At 37.0% G+C, this 27,375-nt stretch overlaps 2 protein-coding genes across 4 annotated transcripts in view; one reads left to right on the top strand and one right to left on the bottom strand.

Annotated features, from left to right (window-relative positions):
- LOC143721010 (boophilin-H2) overlaps positions 1-6,782 on the bottom strand; it is a 12,798-nt gene extending 6,016 nt beyond the window's left edge. Inside the window, exon 1 of the mRNA XM_077211063.1 lies at positions 6,695-6,782. Within this exon, the coding sequence (XP_077067178.1) occupies positions 6,695-6,767 (73 nt within the window). The 5' untranslated portion in view covers positions 6,768-6,782. The remainder of the gene's footprint in view (positions 1-6,694) is intronic.
- ca12 (carbonic anhydrase XII) lies at positions 3,870-27,375 on the top strand. 3 transcript variants are annotated; one of them, XM_077211061.1, is made up of 10 exons: positions 3,870-4,056; positions 5,542-5,562; positions 10,538-10,717; positions 13,852-13,994; positions 15,856-15,951; positions 16,197-16,260; positions 16,355-16,512; positions 16,977-17,103; positions 22,189-22,270; positions 23,574-27,375. In XM_077211061.1, exons 1-10 carry the CDS (start codon positions 4,002-4,004, stop codon positions 23,650-23,652), a joined length of 1,005 nt encoding a protein of 334 aa, XP_077067176.1. In that variant the 5' UTR covers positions 3,870-4,001; the 3' UTR covers positions 23,653-27,375. The 3 variants fall into 3 exon arrangements, with proteins under 3 accessions (XP_077067176.1, XP_077067173.1, XP_077067174.1); XM_077211058.1 differs by lacking the exons at positions 22,189-22,270; positions 23,574-27,375 and adding an exon at positions 17,744-19,186; XM_077211059.1 differs by lacking the exons at positions 3,870-4,056; positions 5,542-5,562; positions 10,538-10,717; ... (2 more) ...; positions 22,189-22,270; positions 23,574-27,375 and adding exons at positions 15,983-16,096; positions 17,744-19,186.

Below are 27,375 nucleotides of genomic sequence, written 5' to 3'. Positions count from 1 at the left end.
CGTTTTCGACGCAGCCCCTCCTTTCGAAATACGTAATGTGCTGTGATTGGTTAGCTGGCCCAATGTGTTGTGATTGGCAGCACTTAGCACGTGTTCTGGAAATGTCATGCCCCATTCATAACCTCAAGCTCTATTCAGATGTAGGATGGCTTCAATAACCATTTCAAGCCTGATTCAGATCCTGACAGTGTTAACGAACAAGAGGATTGTGCTGAACGGATTTCAAGCACGGACTTTGCCAGCACGGATTTCACAGGACGCATAAGTGTTGCATAAGTGTTGTTTAAGGCTAACACTTACAAGTTGTTAGACTTAAATAACAGATTGTCCCGACAAAATGGGAATGGCTACATCTTTCAGGAGAAGCTTTTGTGCAAACATTGAGGTTATAATGTTCAGGAACAGTGTTAAAAATAAATGTTACCCTCTCTAAGTTTGTTAGCCTTAGGACAAACTTTTTCCTGTGTGTGAAAAACAGCGATAACAACTCTTCCTCTTCTCTAAAGCAGCCCAACATGGCCTCACCCACTTTGTTGCATGTTTCCGGGGGCAGGGTTTATGTAAATTTTAGGCTTTGTGATGTCACCAACCCGGGAAGAAGCTCGTTGTAGTCCCTACCAACCGTTTGTTGTAGTCCTTAAAAAGCGATATCTGTAAAAGAAAATATCTCCCTTTGCTTTTAACCGATCGCCTCGTAACTTTGCAGATGTTGTTTATGCTCAAACAGCAAAATTACGCACTGAATGTAAATATTTAAAAAAAAATCATAATCAAGGACCATCAATATATATTCAATAATATTATAATATAACATAATATAATAATGTGTATAATGACCATTTTATGCACCTCGCTATATATGGGAGAATTCTTCAGGGGTTACAAGTGAAAATAGTATTTAGCATGATGCCAAAGAGGCTCCACAAATCATGTGGCAGATTCAGGTTTCAGTATTGGCTGTACTTAGTGGAACATTAACACACAATTAAGTCAAAATTCAAATCTGCAGTCCCATCATAAATAAGATTATTTAAAAAAAAAATCAATAATAGCCTATTACATGTAAAAATGCAAAATATATTTATTCTGGAGTGGCTCAGCTCAGCTGGTAGATCACTTCTCACTCATTTGACCTTTGATTCACTAAACGATCATCCATGTGTCTCCAGTGGGTGATTCACATAGTATGTGACATATGTATGTGACAGATTTAGCCATGAGTGGCTGGAAGCTTATTTCCACTGTAATAAATAATAAAGGTAGTAGTTGCAAGTTAACTCACAATTGCGAGAAAAAAGTTGCAATTAACTTTTTTTAAATTATTTTATTCTATGGAAACAAGCTTCTATATAAAGTATATCAGTGTGTATAAGAAACAAACTAAGAAACTCGCCATTTACGCTATTTTTGTTTCAAAATATACAGGTAAACAAATTGATTTTGTGACTATTAATTTTTTTTTAAAAACAGACTGGGGCTATACTTATACTTTTTTGCTCAAGTGAATACTTCTCATTAAATAAATACACATTAACCCTTTGTGTAAGCGTGTGGGCATATTACATATGGGGTAAGTTGTTGCATTAGGAAACCTGCTGTATATTTACAGTGAAGGTTGAAATGACTTAAACATCCAAGTTGATTGTACTTTAATTTAAGTCCTTTAACGTTTTTTTTTTTTTTTTTTTTTTTACAGTGCATGTATTACATTATAGGGATAAAGCATTACAAAATTAACCAAAACAAAGGTTTGATATGTTATTGAAAGATTATTTAGCTAAAAAAAAAAAAAAAATTCGTAAAAAAAAGATATATTAGGATAATGCTTATGTATTTTGTTTCGGCATGTCATAATAGTAGCCTAATAACCTAGCTGACAGGGAATGTTCTCTCTGACCAAAGTTCTGGCAAGGTTATCTCAAATATTAAAGAAATGTTCTTCCAATAACGTTAAAAGAACGTTTGTTCAAAGTTGTTATCAAAATGTTAGCACAAAACATTATATAGCCTACATCGTTCGTGGAATGTTTTTCTCTCTCTCCCTGTAACCTTTAAACGTTCGATGTTCGTCTAACATTTCTAAATGTTGTTAGAACTAGCCTACAGGCCCCTTCACACCAAGCACGATAACTATAAAGATAACGATACAGATTTCATTCTAAAAATCGTTCTCCGTATTAAAGAATAACAGAGTTCACACCACAACTATAACGATAAAGATATGAGGAACGATATCGTTGGGATCACTTTCAGAACGATTTTTTTACAGCTGTCGAACGATAAAACACTGACAACCAATCAGAATCCATTCCTCGACGATTAACTTCTCTGCAATGTCATCTGCCATTTTAAATGCGCGAGACCCTTAAATTGGAATGGATTCTGATTGGCTGTCAGTGTTTTATCGTTAGACAGCTGGGAAAAAATTGTTCTGAAAGTGATCCCAACGATATCGTTCCTCATATCTTTATCGTTATAGTTGTGGTGTGAACTCGATCTGTTATTCTTTAATATGGAGAACGATTTTTAGAATTATATCTTTAAGGTCAAGTGCCTTAAATATGCCCTTTTCAAGGATACGTTAAAAAAGATGGATATATGGAATGCCATCGGTCGTATCCTGGGAATAAATGGTGAGAAGTATTGACGATGAGATATTATGCAGTTTAGCATAGTGTAACAAAATTACCTCAGGTAAGTTAGGCTATCCAGCGCTAGTTTTGACAACATCGCTGAAGTTGCAGTGAAAAAGGCTTTGTATACATAAAGGTGTTGACTAGGCGATGTTTTTATCCCATCATTGATTTTGTCAGCTAAATTCACTGTTAGATTAGATCGATTACACTAGACTTGCTAGATTCACTGTTTAGAGTGGCTCTGGACATAGCATGCTGGCTGAGGACATCTGCTGGCAAAGAGGTGTAAAGGCAATAAGAACAGCAAAAACATATTCAATGACATGTTGTAAACAACAATTGTAATAAAATTCGGATTCTCCCAACTCATCTCGTCTTTTAATATCGTGTACCCAAAAGCGCCTGTTTTTCTTTTGATATTTCTTTGTGACGTAAAGCAACAGCAGGTCATCCATTCGCTACTTTGAAACCGCAGCGCGGGCGCGCGAATAAAAAGACCGTTATCGGTCGTTGGTTGGGACGCATATATAGTTATCTTTATCGTTATCTTTATAGTTATCGTGCTTGGTGTGAACGGGCCTTACTTGTTGCAGAATGTTCGGAGAACATTCAAAGTAACACCATGATGTTTGCAACTTCGCACAACCAAGAATTTTTTTTAAAACATTTTTTTTTTTTTTTTTACTTTTTTGAACGTTCGGAGAACATGAAAAGTAACTTAACGTTTCATAACTTAATTATAACGTTATAAAAAAGTTCTTATAACATATTTTTGTTTTCTGGGAATAATAGAATAATTCCGGTCCTCGATTTTGATTGGCTAGGCGGCGTTCTGCCCTACTTGGATAGATGATAAATTATAGCAATATAGCAAAACCAGTCAAAGATAATGTATAGGCTACATTTGCACAAACACAATAACTGCAATACATAGACACCTATAATAACGCAGTGTGTCATTTGCGGGCACAGTAAACACCGATCAAATATTACAATATGGAGATATTATCACTGTCATAAGCTGTAATTTTTTTTTCTCATATTACATGACGCACCATTGTATATAGTTTGCGGAGCTTTAAAATGACCGGTTTGAGAACGTGTGGCTAATGGCTATTTAGACAAAGTTGTGCGCTTCTTATGACTAAAAAGCTGTCTGGGTTGCAGCAACACTCGAGGAGACTCAGCCACAGATTTGTATGAAGTCACTGCAAACGAGCGACAGATATCATCACCGTGACGTCAGTCTGTTTAACTCGCGAGCGCACCATGCTTGATATAAGACACGGTTCCGACAGCTATGTCAAAATTTCACTCTTCCGAGTCGACTTCTGAGTTTACGTGGGAAGACTGCACTTCTCTGCAATGACAATTACACTTCTATTCATCATCTTCATCGCGTGTCCCCTCGCGTCCACAGGTAAGTTAGTCTCGCGCACTATAGTCTGCAAAGTATTGCAGAGCTCACTTTATAATAAGCCTAAACTTCCATTGATAGGTCAAAAACATGGTAAACTGTTACTTAAGAGATTAATACTACATGTGCATTCAAAATTGTAGCTGGCATGAGGAATAAAAGAAAATGTGATTTAGTATTAATCTGTTAAACATTAGCCTATATAGGCTACCTGTAATGTGGAAATGTTTGCTAATACGATTAATGAAAGTTATTAGTAGTTTTTGTTGCCGAGTAATGGATTATAGATATTATAATTGGATAACAATGCTGCAGAAATGTACCATTTACTTTTAATTCTGTTACATTATTTTAAAACGCTCACATTTCTGAACATTTCTTCCTTTGTATGTTAATGTTAGTAATAAAAAAACGAATTAAAACTGTGAAAAATTGTAAATAAAATATTACATCATAACATTTTGCATCACTTTAAGTGGACAATATAGTCTTGTATTGGTGTAGAAGCAGTAATTTGAGAGAAAATTGAACATCAAATATAGAATCCTGGAAGTCCATTTGAGTTCTTAACATAATGAGTGGGTGAAAGTTGTTTCCATAAATGAACAACCTTGGGAGTAAAGTAAGAACATGTCAAATGTGTAATTATAAACTTGCAGAACCCCAAAATGCTCTGAATTAGCGTGAAGATTTCTGTCTGCAGATCTGACAAAAGACCTTAAATGACCCCAGTGTATTGAAAACCACAGGAGGAACATTTGTCACGCCAAATTAGCGCCCAGGTGCTGACTTAATTGCACTGCTGATATCTTGTCTGTAGATCTTCCCCAAAAGGATCAGTTCAGGAAAAACCTGCGCTCCCATAATAGCAAGGAAGATTAACTTTTATGAAAGAAAGTGATGACCAAATTGCTGAGGACATTTTTGCGCCTTCCTGTTTGGAGTATCAGTCTTATATTGGGAAAAAATATCATAATTTCCTGTGTCATTTAGAAACATTTCCATTAATGTACAGTTAATGCATAGTGGTTTTCCTGTAAAAAAATAAATAAATATAGCTGAACCATACAAAAATGCTTTTGGGTTTCATCATAGACTAGACAAGTATATCTTTTAAATCTTAGTTTGGACTTTTTAACTTTTATTACTAGAGAAATGCCTTGATTTCCGTTGACTTGCTCTTCAGCATTTTTAGCAGTGGCAGATTATACACGCTCCCGGGGAACCTCGTTGTCAACCAGAAATCTATGGGAAAGATCAGCGAGAGTCTGGCTCAGCCTGTCCGTCAGATTGACTGAGAAAAGCCTGCAATGCCCAGAGCAGCAGGTTGCAACCAGAATGGAGTCCAGCTGCAATGGAATGCATTATCTGACTGATTTATGACTGGAGATCAGTCATTCTATAGAAGTGCATTAAACCAGGTCTGGGAGAATGAAGCTTGACATCCAATTTCAAAACGTTTAATAATTATCTCCATCTCTTTTTCAGGGGCAAAATGGACATATAATGGTAAGTAGGCTATTTTGTTTTGTAATTTCAATCATTTTTACAATGTAGATTCAAAGTGTGACATGTAAGACGGCCATGTTTTCCACACTAAATGAACTCCAGAAAGAATATTTTATTTTATTCATTTATATCCACCAATATAGCAATACATAGTCATAAACCGTAAAATATACCCGAATTCTTAAAAGATTTTTTTCTCTCTCCAAGGCTGTCTTTATTTGACCAAAACTGAAATAAATATGAAATAACTGTTTTAATATATTTCAAAATATTCAATTTATTCCTGTAATGCAAAGCTGAATTTTTAGCATCATCACTCCATTATTCAGTGTCACATGATCCTTCAGAAATCAGTCTAATATCCTGATTTGCTGCTCAAGACACATTTATTATTATAATCAATTATGAAAACAGTTGTGCTGCTTAATATATTAATGGAAACTGATACATTTTGTTCTGGATTATTTTATGAATAGAAAGTTCAAAAGAACAGCTTTTATTTAAAATATATATATATATATATATATATATATTTTTTGCAACAATGTAAGAGTATTTACTGTCACAATTGGTCAATTTATTGCATCCTTGCTGAATGAAAGTACTAATTTCTTTAAAATAAATTTTTTTAATCTTTTTTTTTACTAAAAAATTTTTACGTATGACAAATGCCATTTAGAGATGTCTGCACACAGTCATGAGGTGATGCAAACTGTAACTGAAATAATTCATAGAAATTAATCAAACTGCAACACCCTTTTCAGTTCTGAGACTTTACACTGTAAAAAATGATATGATCAATAAGTTATGATAACATGTTCACATTGCTTTAACTCATCCAAATAAGTTAAGCAGTTTTCAACTTTTTTTTATAAATTATACAAGATTCAACTAATTTTTTAAGTCAGTTTTATGTAATTTAAGTTGAAATGACTTAAACATCCAAGTTGATTGTACTTAAAAATTTAAGGCGGCAACTTAAAAAATAGGATAGTAAAACTTGTCTAATGACATTTAGGTAACTTAATGGTCAAATACAAAGCGCATAAATTTTTACGATGTTTCTTATGATTTTTATATCGCCAGCAAAATCATTGAAAGGTTAATGGGAATATTTAATATTTCACCTTACTGTAAGTAATTGAGTTGTAATGCGTTTCCTTATGGACAGATGCCGTCGGTTTCACCTCAGTAAAAAAGGTCATTCAGTCACACAAAGACCAACAGAACGCGCTCTTTACACGTCGGAGAGCTTTAAAATAAACATACTTAATCACGACTGCTGTCGCAGAGTTCTGGTCAATTGCTTTCACCTAGGGAACCAAGCAGGCTTCTGGTTACCATCCTCATGAGTCAAGCCTATTCCTGGGCAGTCTTTTTAACTTTTATCTCTAACAATCCCAGTATCTCATACCAGTGTAGACATGGAGACCCACTGGCAGCCATGACGAAGGTATCAAAAAACAGGTTGCTGCTGGAAAAAGGGAACTAGTGGTGCAAAGTTGACCTCATTTTGACCCCTTTTGGCTCTCACGGCTCTGAATTGATTCCCACAATGTCTCTCATGTCATTGCTGTTAGCTTCCCCCTCGGCTCTCTCCTCGTGCCACTGTCACTCATGTGTTCTCACCGGCTTTTCAAGGAGACCATGCTGAATTGTAGATTCCATGATTGAATTACACATATTTACGTCATTACATTACATGTCCAGTTTTGATTTATTTTAAAGCTGGGTTGAACTAAGATATAAGGCAACTCAAGGGACTTCAACTGCAAAACAGAGCTGTTATAATGGCTTTATTTTGGGAAGAGATTGTTCGTCTAATTGCTTGGCTGTGAAATTTCATAGCTCTCTATACTTAGGAAAGAACAATGCATTATATTATTCTGTCTTTGTGTGTGGCACATTGCAATTTACAAGCTGAATCTCTTCTGTCCCTTCAGTTATACTCCTGTGTGCAAATTTACAGTACCTGCTAAGTCAGGCTACCTTGTAATGTGCTGTATTTGAGGCTTGTAGACTAAAATTTTTAGACAACATGATTATCAAACCAAGCACCCTCATTAAGCAAATTGCTAAGTTTAGCTGCTACTAAAGCTAGATTTTTGCATTTTCTGAAAAACAACATGAGCTGTACTCATGCAAAAGTCAGCGGTTAAAATGTGAGTTTGCTATGGTGCCCTAAGTGGTTTCTAGATGGATGTTTGTTAGCAGAAGCGTTGCTAGGGTGTTGGTATATGGTTTCTAAGCTGTTCTGAGGGGTTTCTATGCCCTTGCTAAGGTGTTGTTTACTGGTCCAAGTCAGACGAGCCTTCAACTTTGTTACATGGTTGCTAGGGTGTTGCTATGTGGTTGTTTACTGGACCAAATCAAAGGACCCCACCCTGATGTCTCTATAATTCTTATGTGGTTTCTGTGGTGCACTAAGTGGCTTTTAGGCAGTTGTTTGTTAGTAGAAGCGTTGTTAGGGTGTTGCTTGCTATATGGTCACTAAGCTGTTCTAAGTGGTTGCTATACCTTTGCTAAGGGTTTGTTTACTGGTCCAAGTCTGACGAGCTTTGAACTTTGTTACATGGTTGCTAGGGTGTTGCTATTGTGTTTTTTTTTTTTTTTTACTGTCAGACCAAATCAAAGGATCCCCTCCTCATGTCTCTATACCGGTAATTCTTAAGTGGTTGCTATGGTGCACTGAGTGATTTCTAGGTGGTTGTTTCTTAGCAGAAGCATTGTTAGGGTGTTGCTATAAGGTTGCTAAGCTATTCTAAGTGGTTGCTATGCCCTTGCAAGGGGGTTGTTTACTGGACAAGTCTGGCGAGCTCCAACTTTGTTGCATGGTTGCTATGGTGTTGCTATGTGGTTAGTAGGGCAAGTTACAAGAGCCCACCCTCATGTCTCTATAATTGTTATGCTGTTGCTAGGGTGTTTCTATTTGGTTATTCTAAGTTGTTGCTAAGCCATTGCTAAGTGGTTGTGTACTGGCTCAAGACAAGTGGCCCAAAATATAAGCCTATATGGGATTTTTTTTGCCCATTAAAATGTTAATATATATCGTAAAAATAATAATTATTTAAATATATATATATATAGAGAGAGAGACAGAGAGAGAGGGAGAGAGAAATTGAGAGATTGAGATATTGAGATATAGACAATGTGATAATGGAGTGAAAGTGTCCAAAGCACTGACCACTGTTTGAAATACCATGACGAATATCTCAGCGAGAAACACTGCAGTGCTTGTGCTGCTGTGTAGATGTTATCAAGCATATCAAACAGAGCTCAGATGAGCGTTGTCCTTTGTGTTGGCTAACACTGAGAGCTCTTGACATTCTGAGCCTGAATTAATTCCGCTGAGTCAAGGCCTTTTAGAATTACTTAGAGGGTCGTAATGACGTCAAACTGCCTAAGGTCTAAGATGAAAACACATATGTAACTACTCAAAAAAGTTAGCTTATCTTAGCTAATTTTATCCTGGTCAGACAGACATGAACAGTACCTCAAATCATGCTTTTTGAGTAGAGAATATCCTAGAGACCTGGGACTGGGTTGGAACGTAAGCAAGAACCACGCATTTCCTTCATAAAATGTGAAATAATTGTATGTGCTACTGTATTTTATATAATATAGCCAGGTTCAATAAACCCCAAATTAACTTTTATTTATTTATTTAAAAATATATATATTTAGAATGTATGTGTTTTAATTTAATTTAAACAATTTTTATTTTGATTTAAGGTTATTACCACTAAAGGTTTTCTCAATTTAAGGGATTTGATTCAAACAGCTGCATGGCCTCAGCTTCCAGCGGTTCAGTGTGTTAATGTCAAACACATCCAGACCAGAGAGCTTCAGATATTTTACTGAGGCCTGGACATTATGACTACATCACAGGCTGACAGTTGATTTAGAGTTATGACCCTCTACGGGCCCAGCCACAGGCATCTGATATGATTATGATGGAGAAGCTAGTCTAGATTATAAATGAACTGGACTGTGAGTAATTACGACCGCAAGAGAAAGTTGAGAGTGTTAAGCTACTAAAAAAGACAATGTGTAGTTTCACAGTTACAGCTGCCCACAAAACCATGATCAACATTGATGAAGAATACGCAAGAACTTAATGTGATGTTTTAAGCCCACAGCCACAACAAATCACTCTTACTGCCACTGTTTACAGAAACCATGACGATTGCATTTAAAAGGCTAGAAATTATTATCTTAAGGAACTTTGCTATGTTGTTTAAAAAAATCCTTTTCTATACCCTCTTCTCTAAAAGATCCACACTGCACCAGAAATGTCTCTTAGACAAGCATTAACTCTGTTGGAGTGACTTCAAACCCTCCTCCAAAGCAGCAAAACATTATCTTTTATTGTTGGGTGTGGTATTCATGTAAGGGCATTCATTTTGTAAGGCAGTGTTCTGTGACCGCTGACCTTAGCTTGTGTCTTAGCAAAACTTGTGGCTAATGCACTCCAATTCTGGCCACACCAAGGGCCAGATTTACCAAAAACACTCTTGTGGCGTTAAAAAACTACTTTTAGGATTTACTAAAGACACGCAGTGAAAAATTAGAGCTGAAAAGCTGTTATTTTTGCGGCTGACGTTTTTGCATATGCATATGTAGGAGTTTCCCTTTCAGACGAAAAATTTATGAGTTGAGATTATTTCAATTAATCATGCAACGTGTTTGCTCTAGTCAATTTACTGGTATTTGTGGCATTATTTAACACCCAAAAAACTGAAACCAGACGCTGCTCTTGGTAGATTGCGTTGGTCATTATGTAAAATGAACCGGCTGTGTCTGTGTTCTTTAATTTGCGCGTCGTCTTTCCACTTTCCAATCCCATCGGCGCTTTTTATGGAATTGAACTGTTTAGTAAATCTGGCCACAAATGTTTAAACGCACACCACCAGATAAGAATCGGTCAGGGAAATATGTTTCGGTGACCACAACTTTCTTTGACTTTTGGTTTCAGGACCTGATGGAGAACACGACTGGTCCAGCAAGTACCCGTTCTGCGGAGGAGCGTTCCAGTCACCCATCGATTTCCAGACCCAGCTGCTGAGATACGATCCAACCCTGCCGCCCATCCAGGTCCAGAACTACAACCTGTCAACCAATGAGCAGCTCACTCTCGGAAACAACGGACACTCTGGTTGGTGCAGTATGATTACAGAGCATGATTCTGTTTTTAAACACGACTAATAACTATTGTCACCATACATGCATTTTAAACATACATTTTTAGATTGTAGCATTTCATATTGTAATGTCTGAGGCAAAACATAGACTGTTCATTCGAAATAATAGATTAAAGGATTTGTGGTTGTTAAACTAATGAGACCATGCATCAGACATAAAGGTAAAATAGTCTTTCTTCTCTAACCTAATTTCTAGGTCAACGTGGAGAAAATGATAGAAGGATCTATTTTGCATCTCTGCCATAGCAATTTTCCACAATCACCCGCTTATTATGATAAAACAAAGCTGTTTGTATTTTAGTCTGGAAAATATTGCAAAGTTTTGATTCGAGGTAACGTCTTAAACAGCGTAACAAGTGATACTTTTCTAGGTAATGAGCACTTTCTGACATATTTTTTTGTCCAAGGTGCCCTAAACAGACTGAAGTTGTTCCATCTACCATCTCCTGACTGTGATTGTTTACTTTCGAGACTCTTTCATTTTATGCACTCTCACTCCAGAGAGCATGTCTGGTCAGAAAGAGAGGGAAATGTATACAGTAGTGAACTAAGTGTGCATTGCTGCCACGAGGATGAATACTGATGAAGTTTTCTGACAGTGAGCCACTGTGTTTGGGGTTTTGGAGCCATTTCAGACTCGGTTTGGATAAAGTTAGGCAGGATTGTTAGTCGAAAAGCTTGCAGAATTTGTTGAGTGGAAATCTTAATACAGAGATGCAAGGCCTCAGCCATAATTATCAGGGATGTAAATATATGAACAAAAACCTAATATTTAATATTAAACAGGTATTTAACACGGGTGATTAAACAGACTGATAGAAAACGAACCCAAAAACTAAGCATAACTTTGACAGTTTGTTAATTTTAATGATGATTACATAATGATTAACAGATTAACAGATAATGTAAATGCTTACAAATGTCATTAAACGCTCAATCCATATGATCATGCACTTCTTAAAAATCTACAAATGATTTTGGCCGATGGTTTACAATTACAATTAATAAATCATTAACAAACAGTATATAATGCTTTTCAGATCATTAGTTCATATATATTCAAATAGCTATAAGATAATGAGCTTGTTAATATTTAAATAAACATATTAAATATACATAAAGATTAACAGATTGTTATTTAATGTAAATAAAATGCTAACAAATCCCATTAAACTTCGATTCATATATTATCTAATGCACTTTTTTACATTTACAAATGTTGTGAAAAATGTAATTAGTCATTTTAAAATGACTTTAAAATGCCAATCTAAAATTTAAACTAATTATTTGTAAATGTTTATGAACGTTTACTAATCATTTAGTACCTCTATGGGCATAAAGTGGCACTTTGAGCTACTGTAACAACGTTTGTGTAAAGGGTTAAGTTAATCTAAATGCTTGCTAAAGACTAACAACACATAATTGCAATTTGGGTGCAAAACATGTTTGTATTGCCTTAAACACTTAGTGTACTATATTCTTAATCATACATCAGAATAATACAACTTTTTGGTAGCACTTTACCACAAGGTTCATTAGTTAACATTAGTTAACTACCTTAGTTAACATGAACTAAGAATGAACATTACTTCTACAGCATTTATTAATCTTAGTTAATATTAATTCCAACATTTACTAATACATTATTAAAATCAAAGGTTGTATTTGTCAACATTAGTTAATGCTCTGTGACTAACATGAATAAACAATGTATTTACTAACGTTAACAAAGATGAACTAATACAGTAACAGTTGTATTGCTTATTGTTAGTTCATATTAGTTAATGCATTAACTAATGTTAACTAATGAACCTTATTGCAAAGTGTTACCAATTATTTTTTCAATTTTTCAATTTTTGAAAAAAATTTTTTTTTCAAAAAAATACAATTAATACAATATAATTTACATTAAATAATGATCTGTTAACTAATCAGCATGTAACGTTTAATAAGTTCATTAAACATTAACAAGCACATTGTCTTTCTAGCTATGTTAATTTATATTAACTAATGATCTGTTAAGCATTATATAATGTTTGTTAATGATTTATTGATGAAAGTTATTATGTGTTTATATTTGTCTATATTCGGAATTCATGCTGGATTTTTCAGCAGCGTAGTGTTAGAAAAAAATATGAGGACGTTGAAGATCTCGATGAAGAAGTTTATTGCAGTAACAGTGACAAAGTACACAAAGCACCTTTTATTTTGAACCCCTAATAATACAGGCTTAAACATTTTATACTGTTTCTACACTAGTCTTCCCTCTCACAATGCAAACAAGGTTTCTTCTTAAATGTAAATTAGGACAACCGTTGAAGTGATAACCTTCCGTTCCCACATCAAAGATGTTGTAACAGATGGGATCACCAAAGGGGTCTCGGTTGGTGATGGTGGCTTTATGACTGGCAATCACGGTCACAAACTCTTTGTCACAGGATGGTTCTTGAGCTTGTGCTGACACTATAACTGATTAAATACCATTCCGGTGTTACTATTCTCATATTACTGAGACCAGAGCAAACTGTCTCTGAGATAATTAAGCCATTTTGGGGATGAGCTCTTTCTAACATGAGTTTTGGAGTGGAATCTGGGTCGGGGTAGACTAAAATTTCTTACAGTAGTAACCACTTAGAAGGCCTAGCAAGAGCAACAGCAATGCCATCCGTCATGTCATTGTTAGCCTCAGTAATTTGAAAAAATGATATGCCATGAACAATATTTGTTCTTTAAGGAGTTAATTTGACATGGTGTGGTCACATTTGCCTCTGTCACATGGCATTTTGAGAGTAAAATTCAGTAATTTCAATAGTATTTCAATAGTATTCAATAGTATAGTACAATTTCATCAGTGCTTTTGAGAATTTTGTGTGAGGGCGAAACATTTCACCATGCAGATTTTGTATTAGGTTATTGTTTTTCGCACAAATTTGCCACATTTACTAACAAAATGCTGCTTGTCTGAAAGTGAGTTCTGTGTGAGTGAATCTTCGATTCCATCTCTACACTATTGACAATGAAACATTTCTTGCCAGTGAAATTTTGCCTAAAAATGAAATGTATTTATTTTTTCCTTTTGTACCCACAGTGCTGTTGTCCTTGCCGTCTAACATGTACATCTCCAGCCTCCCTCACAGATATTCAGCAGCTCAACTCCATTTCCACTGGGGCTCCTCCAGTCTGCTGACTGGATCAGAACACACTGTTAATGGCAATCGGTTTGCTGGAGAGGTAAAGTAAACCCCTACAACAAGACCTTGTGTGAACACCTTTAATGCTTGAACATATCCCTTAAACCTCATTATAGAGGATTTAAAAAGTAGTGAGGACTCAGCAGTGCATGATGCAATGTTCGGTAATGTCTATTGAGGTGTCAGAAATATTTTCATCTCTGTTTATCACTTTAGGACAAGGAAAATGTCTGCACAGTTTGTGTTCCTAACACACCTAAATGCCCAAAGACAGGTTTATAGTCATTGTGGCTCTGCACTACAGTCCTCTTCCCTTTCAACTGGCCTAGGGGCCAAAGGTTACATCCTGCGAACTGACCTGAAAAGACACTAAAATTATTTTGCTGCGTTTACACTGGTACAAAAAATCCAATCTTTTACTCACACCTGAAACAAATCGGAATTTTTTGCACACTTTTTGTTAACACAGAAATCCGCACGAGATCCGATTTTTTCGCATCCGATCTGAGTCACTTCCAAATGTGGTTTTAAATCAGATACATATCTGATATCTGGACATCCGACCTACTTCTAAACACGCATATCCGATTCCCCTTTGAATTCCAAGCCTCCACAAGGCGAGGATTACATGTTTATACACAAAGATAGCTTTTTAATGTTGTATTATGAGGCAGACATGCCTGTACGCAGTCGCTCACAGCTTTTTATTGAGGTGGGAACTTTATATTTATCTTTGTAAAGAAAATAATTTTCGTGAACACAGAAACATTCAGGAGCTGGTTTTCAACCTCTGCCCTTGACTTTTATAAATAAAACAGCTTCACTACTGAAAGCTACATTATATTTCTCAGCAATGAGGTGATAACTTTGCTGGAATTTAACCAACAAGCTTCACTAATAGGTTACTCACTCGCGTGTGCGCTCTCGCTCTCTCTCTGGTTAATTCATTCAAATTCATAAAAAAAAAAAAAAAAAAAAATATATATATATATATATATATATATATATATATGAAATAAAGTAGCCATATAATATATATATATATATATATATATATATATATATATATATATATTATAGGGCTACTTTATTTTACTTCAGAATTCTAGATCTGAGCTGCAGTTAGCCTAAGCGAAGATTATTTCCGGACGATATATCTGTTCCGTCAGATTTTGCGCTGCAAAACATTCATGAGTCATGACAGCTGTTATCTTGTCCATGCTGGCAAATAATCATGACCACCCGACATGAATTATATAAATAATTTTAGTAGCACGGCCATTCAAAACCAGGGTCTACCATGTGCATAGTAAAACAATCACCGAAAATCATTTTGGGCGGGAATTAATGTAAACACCGATATTAGATACCAGTCCTGTCTAAAGTGAATGTAAATAGACGGGCCAAAAAATCGAATATGGTCAAAAGATCGGATCTGTGCATTAAGACTTGCTGTGTAAATGCAGCCTAAAATTCTCTAGCCAACCAAACAGCATGTCCAAGCGAGTTGACAAATGCCTTTGCAATGTGTGGATACTCCACTGCCAAGGTCTGCTGTTTCAGATGCAGCACTGTGGCTATGTTTAGACATCAAATCAGATCTTTTCAGGCAGACTGTCCACACTATTAATTGCAAGTGATCAAATAAGATGTGTGTGTCCAGATATAACCAACCTATTTGCATGGGTTGCTTTTGTAACAATGCTTTCAAAAGGGATGCAGGAAAAATGGAGGTGCATCATCGTGCTCTCCAAATAAGCGGCCTGCTTCGCTTTGCACTGATTCAAACCACCTCCAAATGTGGTTTGAATCAGATTTAAAAAATTCTGATAGATACAAGGATGGATGGATAGATTTACTTATGATTCCTCATTAAAGGCAGCCTTTTCTGTTGTATCCAGATGCATGTAGTACACTTCAATTCTGACAAATACCCAAACATCTCAATGGCAGTGGACAAGCATGATGGATTGGCTGTGCTGGGAGTTTTCATTGAGGTGAGTCCGGACCTTAAACAAACCACTGAGACTGATGTGGTGTAGTGGTTAAGACTCGGGCTGATGACCGGAAGGTTGCTGGTTTGATTCCCGCAACTGAGCAATGGGCCATCACCACAAGGCATTTAACTCCAGATGCTTTAGGGTAATTGTCCCTATAATAAGCTCATTGCTTGAAAGTCACATCAACAAATTTCCCCAGCATGAGTCTATCTTCTAATCAGTCAGTGTTTTATATTGTTTAGATTGGAGAGTTTAACCCTGCTTTTGACAAATTCTTCAAATACATAAATGGGATAAAGTACAGAGGTACGTTACTTTCATATAGTTTCAAATATTTTTGATTATGATGTGCACAACACAAGTATGCTAACACTCCTATTACTAACCTGTTATCTGACAGATCAGAAAATACAGGTCCCAGCATTTAATGTCCGTGCCCTGCTACCAGCACGTCTGGACGAGTATTACCGCTACGATGGTTCTCTGACCACACCGCCCTGCTATCCCAGTGTGCTATGGACCGTGTTCAGGAAACCTGTCACCATTTCAAGAAAACAAGTAAATTAATCATTAAGCATATTGTTCAAAAGCTTATTGTGCTTTTTGCCATATTCGCACCACAGGATTAAGGAATTATTTTAGTTCTAGGAATGCCTTTTGGGGAAACTTTAGCTCCTGCTTCAGAGTAGGGTCTAAACCAGCACAATAGGAACTACCAGTGACGTGTACGCACGCGAAACACCAGCACACGCCATTTAAAAAAAAGCTTTGTACACACACAGATTATAGCATACATATTTACTCCACAAACTAACTCTACGAACATGGAAAACGAGATAGATGGACCTCTCAACCTTTCATGACTACTTTTGAATGGTCATCAACAATAGTACATCTAGTTACGGCATCTACCAGCAGGTGCTAACTAGCCAAAACATTGACACTTTGAGTGTGGTATGCACCTCTGAGGCAATAGTTTCAGCTGTCCATATTGTAGTAATGTTACTGTTGTGTCTTTACAGTTTTTGGCATTGGCCACAGCTCTGTATGCCTCTTATGCCCAAGATTCTGCTATCGTGCCACTGCATGGAAATTACCGGAAGCTACAACTCACAGACAGCAGAGTGGTACTGGTTTCTTTTAAGGATGGTAAGTACAGTTTAGTTTGCAATTTGAATGTGTATTATATGACCAGGAATTCTAATGAAGGGCTAAAGCTGAAATGCTCAAATATCTGCTGCAGTGCTTTATGTGAGCATCATGGTTTCCTATCAAAGCATTGATAGGAATATGAGCTTTCAAGATGGCTTTGTCTCTCAACATCTGCGTAAGTCCTCAGTTTATGCACTGTTAACTTTTTTCCTCAATGAAAGACCTTCGGTACTTCAGGCTCCTTCGAAACATATGCTGGGTTTTAAATTAGATGCTTCCATTGACATAAATCTTTTCCTTTAAACCTGAGTTGGTGCATAACAGAGTTTGCTTCTAACTCTCAGGCATTTTTATGCGATGAGAGAGGTTTGGGATTGCTGTTATCACCGGAGCCTTATCTTCTTTAGTCTTGCTGTTTTCTAACATCTTTGCATGAAGGCTCAATCCATCAATATCCCAGGCTACTGCTTGCTGCGTTCTTCACTGCATGGCAATTTTTACTAAAAAGCTAACTTACCAAGAAGAAATTTTGGTCCTTAATCTTTCCTTTCAGCCCCCGTGCTAGTAAGGCTTTGCCCTGGCAGTCCTCCGTTGCAATGCTCTGCTTGAACACCCCTCTACATTGTGTCTGGTGCAGGACTGCACAGTATTTTTTCAGTGGCGTCCCCCTTTCAGAGGAAGCAAGTCATCCAGAAGCTTCTGGTGGGCGACCTTGCGGACTTGGCTGACGAAGGACTCTACCAGCTTCTGCCGAAGTTGAGTCCCCAACCGGGAGTGGATAAAAAGTGGAAAAAGACCAAGAATCAGGGACAGTGGAGCCAGGCAACTCAAAAACATCAGTGGTCGAACAATAAGGTACCAAGCAACACTGGCTACTCCTCTTCCATTGGGAAGAAAAAACCAACACCGTGGTATATGGGAGCATTGGGTACGGATAAAGGGATGTGCTTTGTATCCCTAGAGGAGAATGTCATTCACCAGCTCGAGAGATACCATGCAAAGGGTCTGATGGTCGAAGCTTTGAGGGAGGTTGTATTTCCTGACTTGAACCTCAGGAGCTACTTGAACTGCCGGTCTGATCTGGACCTTCAGACCATAAGACAACTCATAAAAGAAAGATCTCGGGATGAGGCAGTTGAGCTCGAACAATCCCTGACTAAAGCCATGCTGAGGCAGATAAGGAGACAAATCAAACGGCATAGAAACCCAAACATGGAAACCACCACGGGGCATTCTCAAGCTACATTCCCAAAAGACTACAACTCAGCCTTGACTTACCACAGACCTCAACGTGTTGAATGGGAAGATTAGACCCAGAGAAGACAGCAAACCTCCCAGAGGGCCTACATTTCCGCAGTACGCTGTCACGCACAATATTTTGTCAACTCTGCTCCTAAGGCTTGCACATCAATTGACTAATATTTATTTAGTTTGATGGTACCCCTCTAACACTGTCTCAGAGACTCTCAAACTAGTTGCTTTTGCAGTAGATGAAATGAATCGGTGAGCAAATAATATTCATGATATGTTATACCGCTAATTACGAAGAAGTTTGTAGTTACTTTACAAAGTAACTGGACAGTATGCTAGACAACATTTGCTAGATGGCTGTCGACAGGACCACAAATAGACCTTTTTCTAACCTCAGTATTTACTCTCTTATGATTAGTCCAGACTAAAAGCTTGTCTGTTTTAAGCATTAGTGATTTTTGTGGGAGAGTATAGCTCAAACAATCTTAATTATTATATGAAATGCACAAAAAGACAGAAGACCATAATGTTGAGGGCATATTTTTACATTTTATTGAGAAAAGTTGAGCTGCATATTGCAGTAATTGTATTCTGTGGTTGAAAAGAGTCATTCGCAAATTAAAAGGGACAAAGGGACGAAATCAGCACTTTAAGTATTTTAACATTCTCAAACTCTGTGTGGTACTGTTTTTTGGGTGTGATCTGAAACTAAGGAGAAAGCAGAAAGAGTAATCTTTTTTTACACTGACTCAGATTTTGGTCTGTGTCTTTTTTTGTGAAATGTCTAGATCATGGATTGTAAAAATAAAAGCATAACGTCAATTAAAAATGTATCACTTCTTCCACTTGTAAAGGAGAACCATGTCGCTGTTTTTATTCTAAAGGGTGTTCAATATGTGAATGTGAATATTAGAAGGTATTACTGTGGCCATATTTTGTTTATGTTTAAATTTGTATTGAGTTAAACGTTCTACAATCATCAGAATCTTATGTTTTGACCTTACAGGGATATTTCACCCAAAAATGAAAATTCTGTCATCATTTAATCATGTCATTTCAAACCTTTTTCTTTTCCATTTGACTATTCCATTTCTTCTGCTGATGAAGATCTAAAAAAGAAATGTAAAAAAAAAAAGTCCAATGATGTTTTGGACCCCATTGGCTTTCATTGCATGTACAATAAGGCCTGAATAGCTCATTTGGATGTGCTATATGTTTACAAAACTTTCCTCTCAATTCAGTTTTCTTTTCTTTCCTCTAAGGAGACTTTACTTGGATGAGCTGGGGTATGTTATGGTAACACAGTTTGTGCATGTGTGTGTGTGTGTGTGTGTGTGTGTGTGTGTGTTTGTGATGTCAGATACTTCCTCGCCTCTGGCTAACAGATGTGACATCTAGCGTTATGACACTCATATGCGAGGCGAATTTCTGGTGGCCATGCAGTGACGTGTAACTGCAGTGTTACGTCACTCGTCTTTGACCACAGCATAATTGCTGTTGACATAAGATTGAACATATGGAGAGGGCATGTTTGTTCATTTAGCATGACTTTGGGACCATATCATTGACGTATCTATGGTTTAGTTCTAATTGTAGTGCTGCAGTCCCTGACAGATATCTTTACTTTAAACCACTGCGCCCATGAGCATGCGTGTCTCATTTGACACTACTGGGTTTTGTCACCACATGTGTAATCATATCCACATTTGTGTATTTTTGTGCATTGTGTCAGTTGTCTAACATTAGTGCGTGATGACTGCTAATCATACTGAGAACAGCTAACCAATAAGCTAATTTGGGTATAGTTAAGGAGTTAAGCAGTTACAGTCTTGGTCAGAATTAATGGCACCCCTGGTAAATATGATCAAAACTGGCTGTAAAAAATAAATCTGCATCGTTTCGATCCTTTTGATCTTTCATTCAAAAAATTAGCAAAATTCTAACCTTTCATTGAAGTAAATGAATTGAAAGTGTGTGTGTGTGGGGGGGGGGGGGGTCACATTATGAAATAAATGTTTTTCTCCAAAACACGTTGGCCACAAATATTGGCATCCTTTTATTAAATACTTTTTGCAATCTCCTTTAGACAAGATAACAGCTCTGAGTATTCTCCTATAATGCCTGATGAGTTTGGAGAACACCTGACCAGAGATCAGAGATCATTCCTTCATACAGAATCTCTCCAGATCCTTCAGATTCCCAGATCCATGTTGGTGCTTCTTCTCTTCAGTTCACTCCACTCATCGGGTCAGGGACTGGGACGGTCATGGCAGAAGCTTCATTTTGTGCTCCGTAACAAATTTTTGTGTTGATTTTAATGTTTGTTTTGGATCGTTGTCTTGATGGAAGATCCAACCATGGCCCATTATAAGATTTCTAGCAGAGGCAGTCAGGTTTTGATTTTTTATCTGTTGATATTTTATAAAATCCACGATGCCATGTATCTGAACAAGAAGACCAGGACCTCCAGCAGAAAAATATGTCCACAACATTAAAGATCCAACGGTGTATTAAATTGTACACATAGGGTACTCTTTATCCTTGTGTGCACCAAACCCATCTAGCGTGTTTGCGGCCAAAAAGCTCTTTTTTTAGTTTCATCTGACCACAGAACCCTGTGCCGTTTGAAGTTCCAGTCGTGTCTGACAACTGAATTTTTTTTTTTTTTTTTTTTTTTGGATGAGCGAGGAACATTTTTCTTGAAACCCTCCCAAACAACATGAGGTGATGTAGGTTTTTTTGTAGTTTTTTTTTTAATACTCAACTAATCTCTGCAATTCTCCATCTGTGATCCTTGAAGAGTCTTTGGCCACTCAAACTCTCCTCCTCACTGTGCATTAAGGCAATATAGACACACATCCTCTTCCTGGCAGATTCGTAACATCTTTAGTTGATTGGAACTTCTTAATTATTGCCCTGATGGTCAAAATGGGGATTTTCAATTCTTTAGCTATTTTCTTACAGCCACTTTCTATTCTGTAATGGTCAACAATATTTTAATGCACATCAGAACTATATTCTTTGGTTTTACTCATTGTGATGAATGATTAAGGGGATTTGGCATTTGTGTTTCCTCATATTTAATATTTAAACTCCTGTGAAACAAGAAGTCATGGCTGGACAATGTCATGTTCCTAGTCACCCGGGTGTGCTAAAAAATGTAAATATTAATGGGATTATATTTCAGACATATTTTACTCGTAAAAAAATTATAGGGGTGCCAATAATTGTAGCCAACGTGTTTTGGAGAAAAACATTTATTTAATAACGTGATCCCAGATTTATTTTTTACAGCCAGTTTTGATCATATTTACCAGGGGTGCCATTAATTCTGACCATGACTGTAAGTTATTTTTATTAAGTCAACATGAAATCAAAATGTACCCTATACGTTCTTAATACACACACATTCACATCCACGATTCACAAGTGAACATTATTCTAAAGAAAAATTATCAAAAGCGTTTACTTTCTGTGTCAACATCCACTTCACACAATCCAATCAATTCCCTATGGATAAAATCAAATCCTGCCGCGTTTTCTTGTTTAATATCTTGTTTCACTCAGAAATCCATTATTTTATGAATATAAAATGGATTGCAAATGCCATTTCATGCTGACTTTAATGTCACTGGCTTTCATTTGATGCACAAAATTAATTTTAAACCAGGTTATGATCATATTCGGGGATAAATGTTCAAAGTTAAAATGGCAACTTTGTAAACTTATAATACAAAGTTGTACAAAAATAAATACAAGGCATGCTGCATTAAACCAATAATTGAGGGTAATCAAACAAACTGTTAATTATGAGGTTAATTCTCCTTTTAGGTTTACTAGCAACAGTAATAGTGGCCTCCATGCTAGGACTGCTACTGATCATTACACTAGTTTGGTGTCTTTTGAGGAAAAGGTAAGTGTTTAATTCATACCAAAATTAAACAAATGACATAAAGATGCAGTCACATTTACCTTCTGTGAATTTTCAGTCGAAATCGTGTTATTTCAATTGTAAATAACAGGATTGGGAATCGATTCAAAACATTTCCCCACACATATATCACAACTGGTTCAAATGGGCCACTTGAATTCGCAGCATTGACCAACAGAAAGTTGCTTGGTTTGAACAAGACTTTTGTGTGAAGCTAAAAGCAAAGAACTGAGTTTCCTTGTAAACTTTAACGCTTAATCATCTTAGATATTTTGACGTAAAATATAGATCCAACAACGAAAGTATAAAGAGGTTTTTATTTCTGTCATGACAACTCTTGGAGTGCACGGTTATGGATATGACAATGTTGATATGTTTGGCCTTGCCGGAATAGATCTGGTGCTGCTACTGCTGTTAGTTATTGCTGCTGCTGCAGAGCAAATACTGGACTCACTACTGCCAATACATACACAGACATGCTGCTGCTATACAATATAGCATAAATTAATAAGCCATAGCAGATCTATACATGTGGAGCTAATTAACAGGTTCTGGATCTAGACGCGAACCATTGGTGGAAAAGGGTAGATAGAGAATGATATGACTGCAGCAGATTGAGTTAAGGACTTATCAGCCTGTGCCATCTAGAGTTTCATGACAGAACTTTGAATTTGAGGGAAATATTTTGGGGAAACATTTGCATATTGCAATTCTGCCACTATAGAAAAAACTAGTGTGAAAATCAAATGACATGTGGCATAAAAAAACACAATTCAGTTTGTTGCAAGTGAAAGGAAACATTGTGTGTACCACATAGGCATAAAGTTAAATTTAATAATAATGCATTTATTTAACACAATAATGTAATGTGACGGTGCTGTAAAGATCCCACCATAATTAATTAGCATTAATTTAGGGAGCCTCAGGCACAGACCACTAAATGGATAAGTTGCCTTCAATATGAATGTGTTGATGAAGATCCATTGCTTTTCCAGCTTTTATCCAACTACCAGGACAATGTGTTTTTTTTAACATAGAAATGATCTGACAGCACATGTGCAGTTTTCATTAGATTAAATGTACCGTTGCTCTGTAAAATTGTGTGTTGTGTTGGCAAATACAGTCATTTTATAGGAATATAACTTGTCAGGAGTTTCAAAAAAGAGCGAAAAAGTTGGTCGTGAATTTGCCGCACTGATGTGACTGCATCTTAATGCGAGTTTACCAGTTTTATCGTTCCACATATTCCCACAACTAACTGCCTATCTCCTGTTCTTTTAACTAGATCTAGCACCGAAGAGCAGAAAGACAAAACCAATGCGTACAAACTGGCTGAGAAAGAAGAAAACATCTCCAAAGTATAACCTCTCAACAGCTGATGAAACCTGAGCAAATCACGCTCTGAAATCCACATGCAGTCGATCCGTTTTCCCATCATTTGTGTTTCTGTCCTTCTGGGCCTGGTCGCTAAGGAACCGTTTGCATGCAATATTTAGATGAAAAATGTTCAAGGAACTCAGACTGAATACCGAGTTCTTCTTCAACGACATTCTAATCCAACAGGATCCGAAAACCTTAGATGACACGAGAGGAGAGTAAAAATATGTCATTTTCATACAGTATGTAATTCACCACATGCGAATAACCCACCAGTCAACATCAAACCTGGTGCTTTGCTAAGCAGAAACCATCATACAATATTCTGCAAGGGTGGCCTTCCTTTGCTGTCCAGCGGCATGTGACATCTCTCTATGCAGTGCCAGGCAGATGTGGTGGGAAAACACAGCTTCTGCCCGAGGCAACGAGGACGTTCTGCTTCAGCATGGATATGTGGTGGCCTGAGATGGGTAGTTATGATGTCCCCACCCTATATTTACTATTGTGCTGTACGACCGATTAGAGTAATGAAAGGGTACAAGAAGAGCCACGCTCTCGGTTCCCACTGAGCTTGCCACATAACTGGCCTATTGTTCCCCAGCTTGCGTGTAGGTTGACCTTTGACTTCTCGTTGCCTGAGCAATCATGAGACTAAACGCCCATGCACACCCAGTAACCCGTACAAATATAAAGTGCTCTGCTCCGAATTGTAACTGTGAAGATACTGCATAATGACTGAAGTGATTAGCTTGATGAACGCTACATCAGGGGGTCTCGTTCCTGATTTTGAACCTTCACCTGCTTGTCATTTTCAAGCACACAACGATCTTGATTAGCTGCTTGATTTGAAGCTTCATTTACATTTATTCCAGATATGTTTTTTTTTGTTTCAAAATGCTCTCTGTCCACAATAGTGCTTTCCAAAAGTTACTTGTCCACACTGAAACGTCTAAAAACGCTAAAATCATCTCACTGCGCATGAATAAAATGTAATAAAAGCTCACTGAGATGAGATAGACCAGACATAATAAAGTTACGGATGCACCGATATGAAAAATTTGTCCGAAACCGATAATTCTTTATATTTGAAAGCCGATATATTGGCCGATAAATATAAAACCAACTTTTTATATAATTTTTGAGAGCCTGATTAAAAAAACAAAAGTCTCACCATCAAAAACCATCTCCGAAGCACACAGTTATAATGTTCTCATTATAATTTTCTGTAGCCGATATGACAGCACATGTTGCAGTTTACTGTATTTTGCTTTTTTGTAGTGATTCCAATTATATTTCAGCAATTCACAACCATCATGGCGAACAAGATGCACATCTGAAGTGTCTCAGCTGAAGGAAATAATCCATTATTAATCGGCTTTAATATATCAACCGAAACTGATATGGTGGCAGATATATCATGCATCCCTAAATAAAGTTTTTACAGTAATCTTCTGGCACGATCACTTTATTAGCAAAATATCCCACCACTCAATGGTGCTTCTCACACTCAATCGCCATTTCATGTCTGGTCTTTGCCGCAGGAATGTAAAATGCAGATTGTGCAAAGTAACATTTGACATTTTTAGTAGCACTGTGAAAGGGTCTATAGGTGCATTCAGGCCATGTCTTAATAACCGTAACCACAAAGCATTCACGTCTTCGTATAGCTCGTAATAACAACTTGTAAGCTGGGAATGTTTTGAGAGCTCCTACTTGTACCACCGGACCGCTGCAGATTCATTTAAGCATTGATAGTGTTTCCATAAAAACACATAATTCCCAGTCTGAGGACGTGAACAGCTTCAAGTAGAATGTCACTGTAACGAAGTTTAATAGTTCAGGTTAGAAGGAGGCGGAACCGGCGAACATTCAATGTAACTTTAATATAAAATTTAAAAAAAAACACAAAACGGAAAAAAGTAAAGTGGCAGCCCCTCACGGATGACTGCCGCACAAACAAATCACAACGTAAAATTGTCCAGGCCTGGTCCTCTCTCGTTCTTCACTGTCGTCATTCCTCTTTTTATCCATCCGGAGTTCCTCCGTGAGACACCGTGTCCTCTGTCTTCCTGCGGCAACACCTCCGTCCCCTCACTGATGGCAGCCACCCCACCTCAACCCAGGAGCACAACAGCAAGCTCCTTTCATCCATCCGGAGCTCCACTGTGAGACACTCAAAACTCATTAGCAATCACGCCACCAGCCTCGCTCTGTTCCCTAAGCTCTCGGCCCCGCTCCGCAGTCACCTGTTGTCGTCTCGAAGTAACGCAATTACGACATGGCGTGAACGTGGCATACATTAATCTTTTTCTCTATGTTTAGACCTTCCATCGACCTCTGAAAATTTTGCTTTTTGAAGACAATCTCCCAAGTGGATCAATTTAAAAATGCAGACTTGCGATAAAGCGTTTAGTCATGTGATGCATATTGTATCGATATATGATGTTTATACTGGTCACTTTCACAGTGTTGCTTAAAATGTTATTAAATGTTATTTTGTACAATCTTCTTATTACATTCCCAAAGGCGACAGAAAATGTACTCGTCTTCCGACGTTTCAGTGTGGACAAGAAACTTTTGAAAAATGCTTAAAAACCCTAGAGTGGACAGAGAGCATTTTGAAATGAAAACGCTGTATACGGATTAATGTAGATGTAGCCTAAAGATAATTGATTTCAAATACCTCGGTTTAAAAATACAGTCCACACTACAACACAAAAATGCCGTTTTCAAACGGACCCACGTTAGTGTCTTCAAAAAGCTCAGTTTTCACAGGAGAAAAGCACTATCTTAGTGTGGATGTTGAAAATGTTGACAAAATGATCTCGGTTCACACAGATCTGCGACACCGACTAAAAACGCTGTATTATTCATGCCAGACCAGTAGTTGACGATTTCACATTGTAAAGACAAAATTACATGTCTATAAACTGAACACGTGATGTGCATGGGCATGACGTCACCATTTCCACAAATTCGCGTTTTTGTTGTTTACACAGAGACGATAACGGTATCTTCTCAAAAACTTGCACTTTGAAACTGGTTTTCAAAAGTTTGAATTTTCAGGCCCCCAAAGCGGCGTTTTCGTGTCAAAACGGCCAAACCACATAAAATGTTGACATTTTTAGTTAAAACTGTGTCATGTAGAGAAAAAGATGCATTTTCAAATGTATCCGGATTCGTGTAGATGTAGCCTGAGTCGACTCTGACAAAATCATGAGAAAAATGATTATTCAAGAATTATCATATTGATTATGATATGACTTTGGAGATCTTTGAAGCTGTGATTTCTGTATGACACTAAGCAAATAAAGTCCATATTTCCATAATCAGGTGGGATTTGCTTATACCAGTTTCCATGCTGTTCTAGGCTCGTCATTCTGGTTAAGCTGGTTAACTAGTATGGTCTGATGAAGTTGACTGACTGAAGAATCAGGGTGATTTTGCTAGTTATCAGCCATCGTTTCCATGAATTTGGAAATAGACTGTCCTCTGATGGAAAATGTGAAAAAGGCGATAGAATGTGATTTTGATTTATTTTATGTGGGTTAGTTGTGTGCACATATTTGTGATGAACAGTGTGAATTTTGAGGTGTTCCTTTTCATTGTATTTTTCCTCTTTTGTCTTAAAAGTGTCTTAAAGTGTTTTGGTATTGTGAACTGTGTTGTGATGTTTTTTGTGCTGCTAATAAATGGACCCAATTTAAAAA

Source organism: Siphateles boraxobius, unplaced genomic scaffold, assembly GCF_051911475.1.
Source record: "Siphateles boraxobius isolate OS27281-9 unplaced genomic scaffold, OSU_SipBor_1 65, whole genome shotgun sequence".
In the NCBI taxonomy this organism is placed as follows: domain Eukaryota; kingdom Metazoa; phylum Chordata; class Actinopteri; order Cypriniformes; family Leuciscidae; genus Siphateles; species Siphateles boraxobius.
The sequence above is the reverse complement of the archived record's forward strand: the minus strand, read 5'-3'. Positions and strand labels throughout refer to the sequence as shown.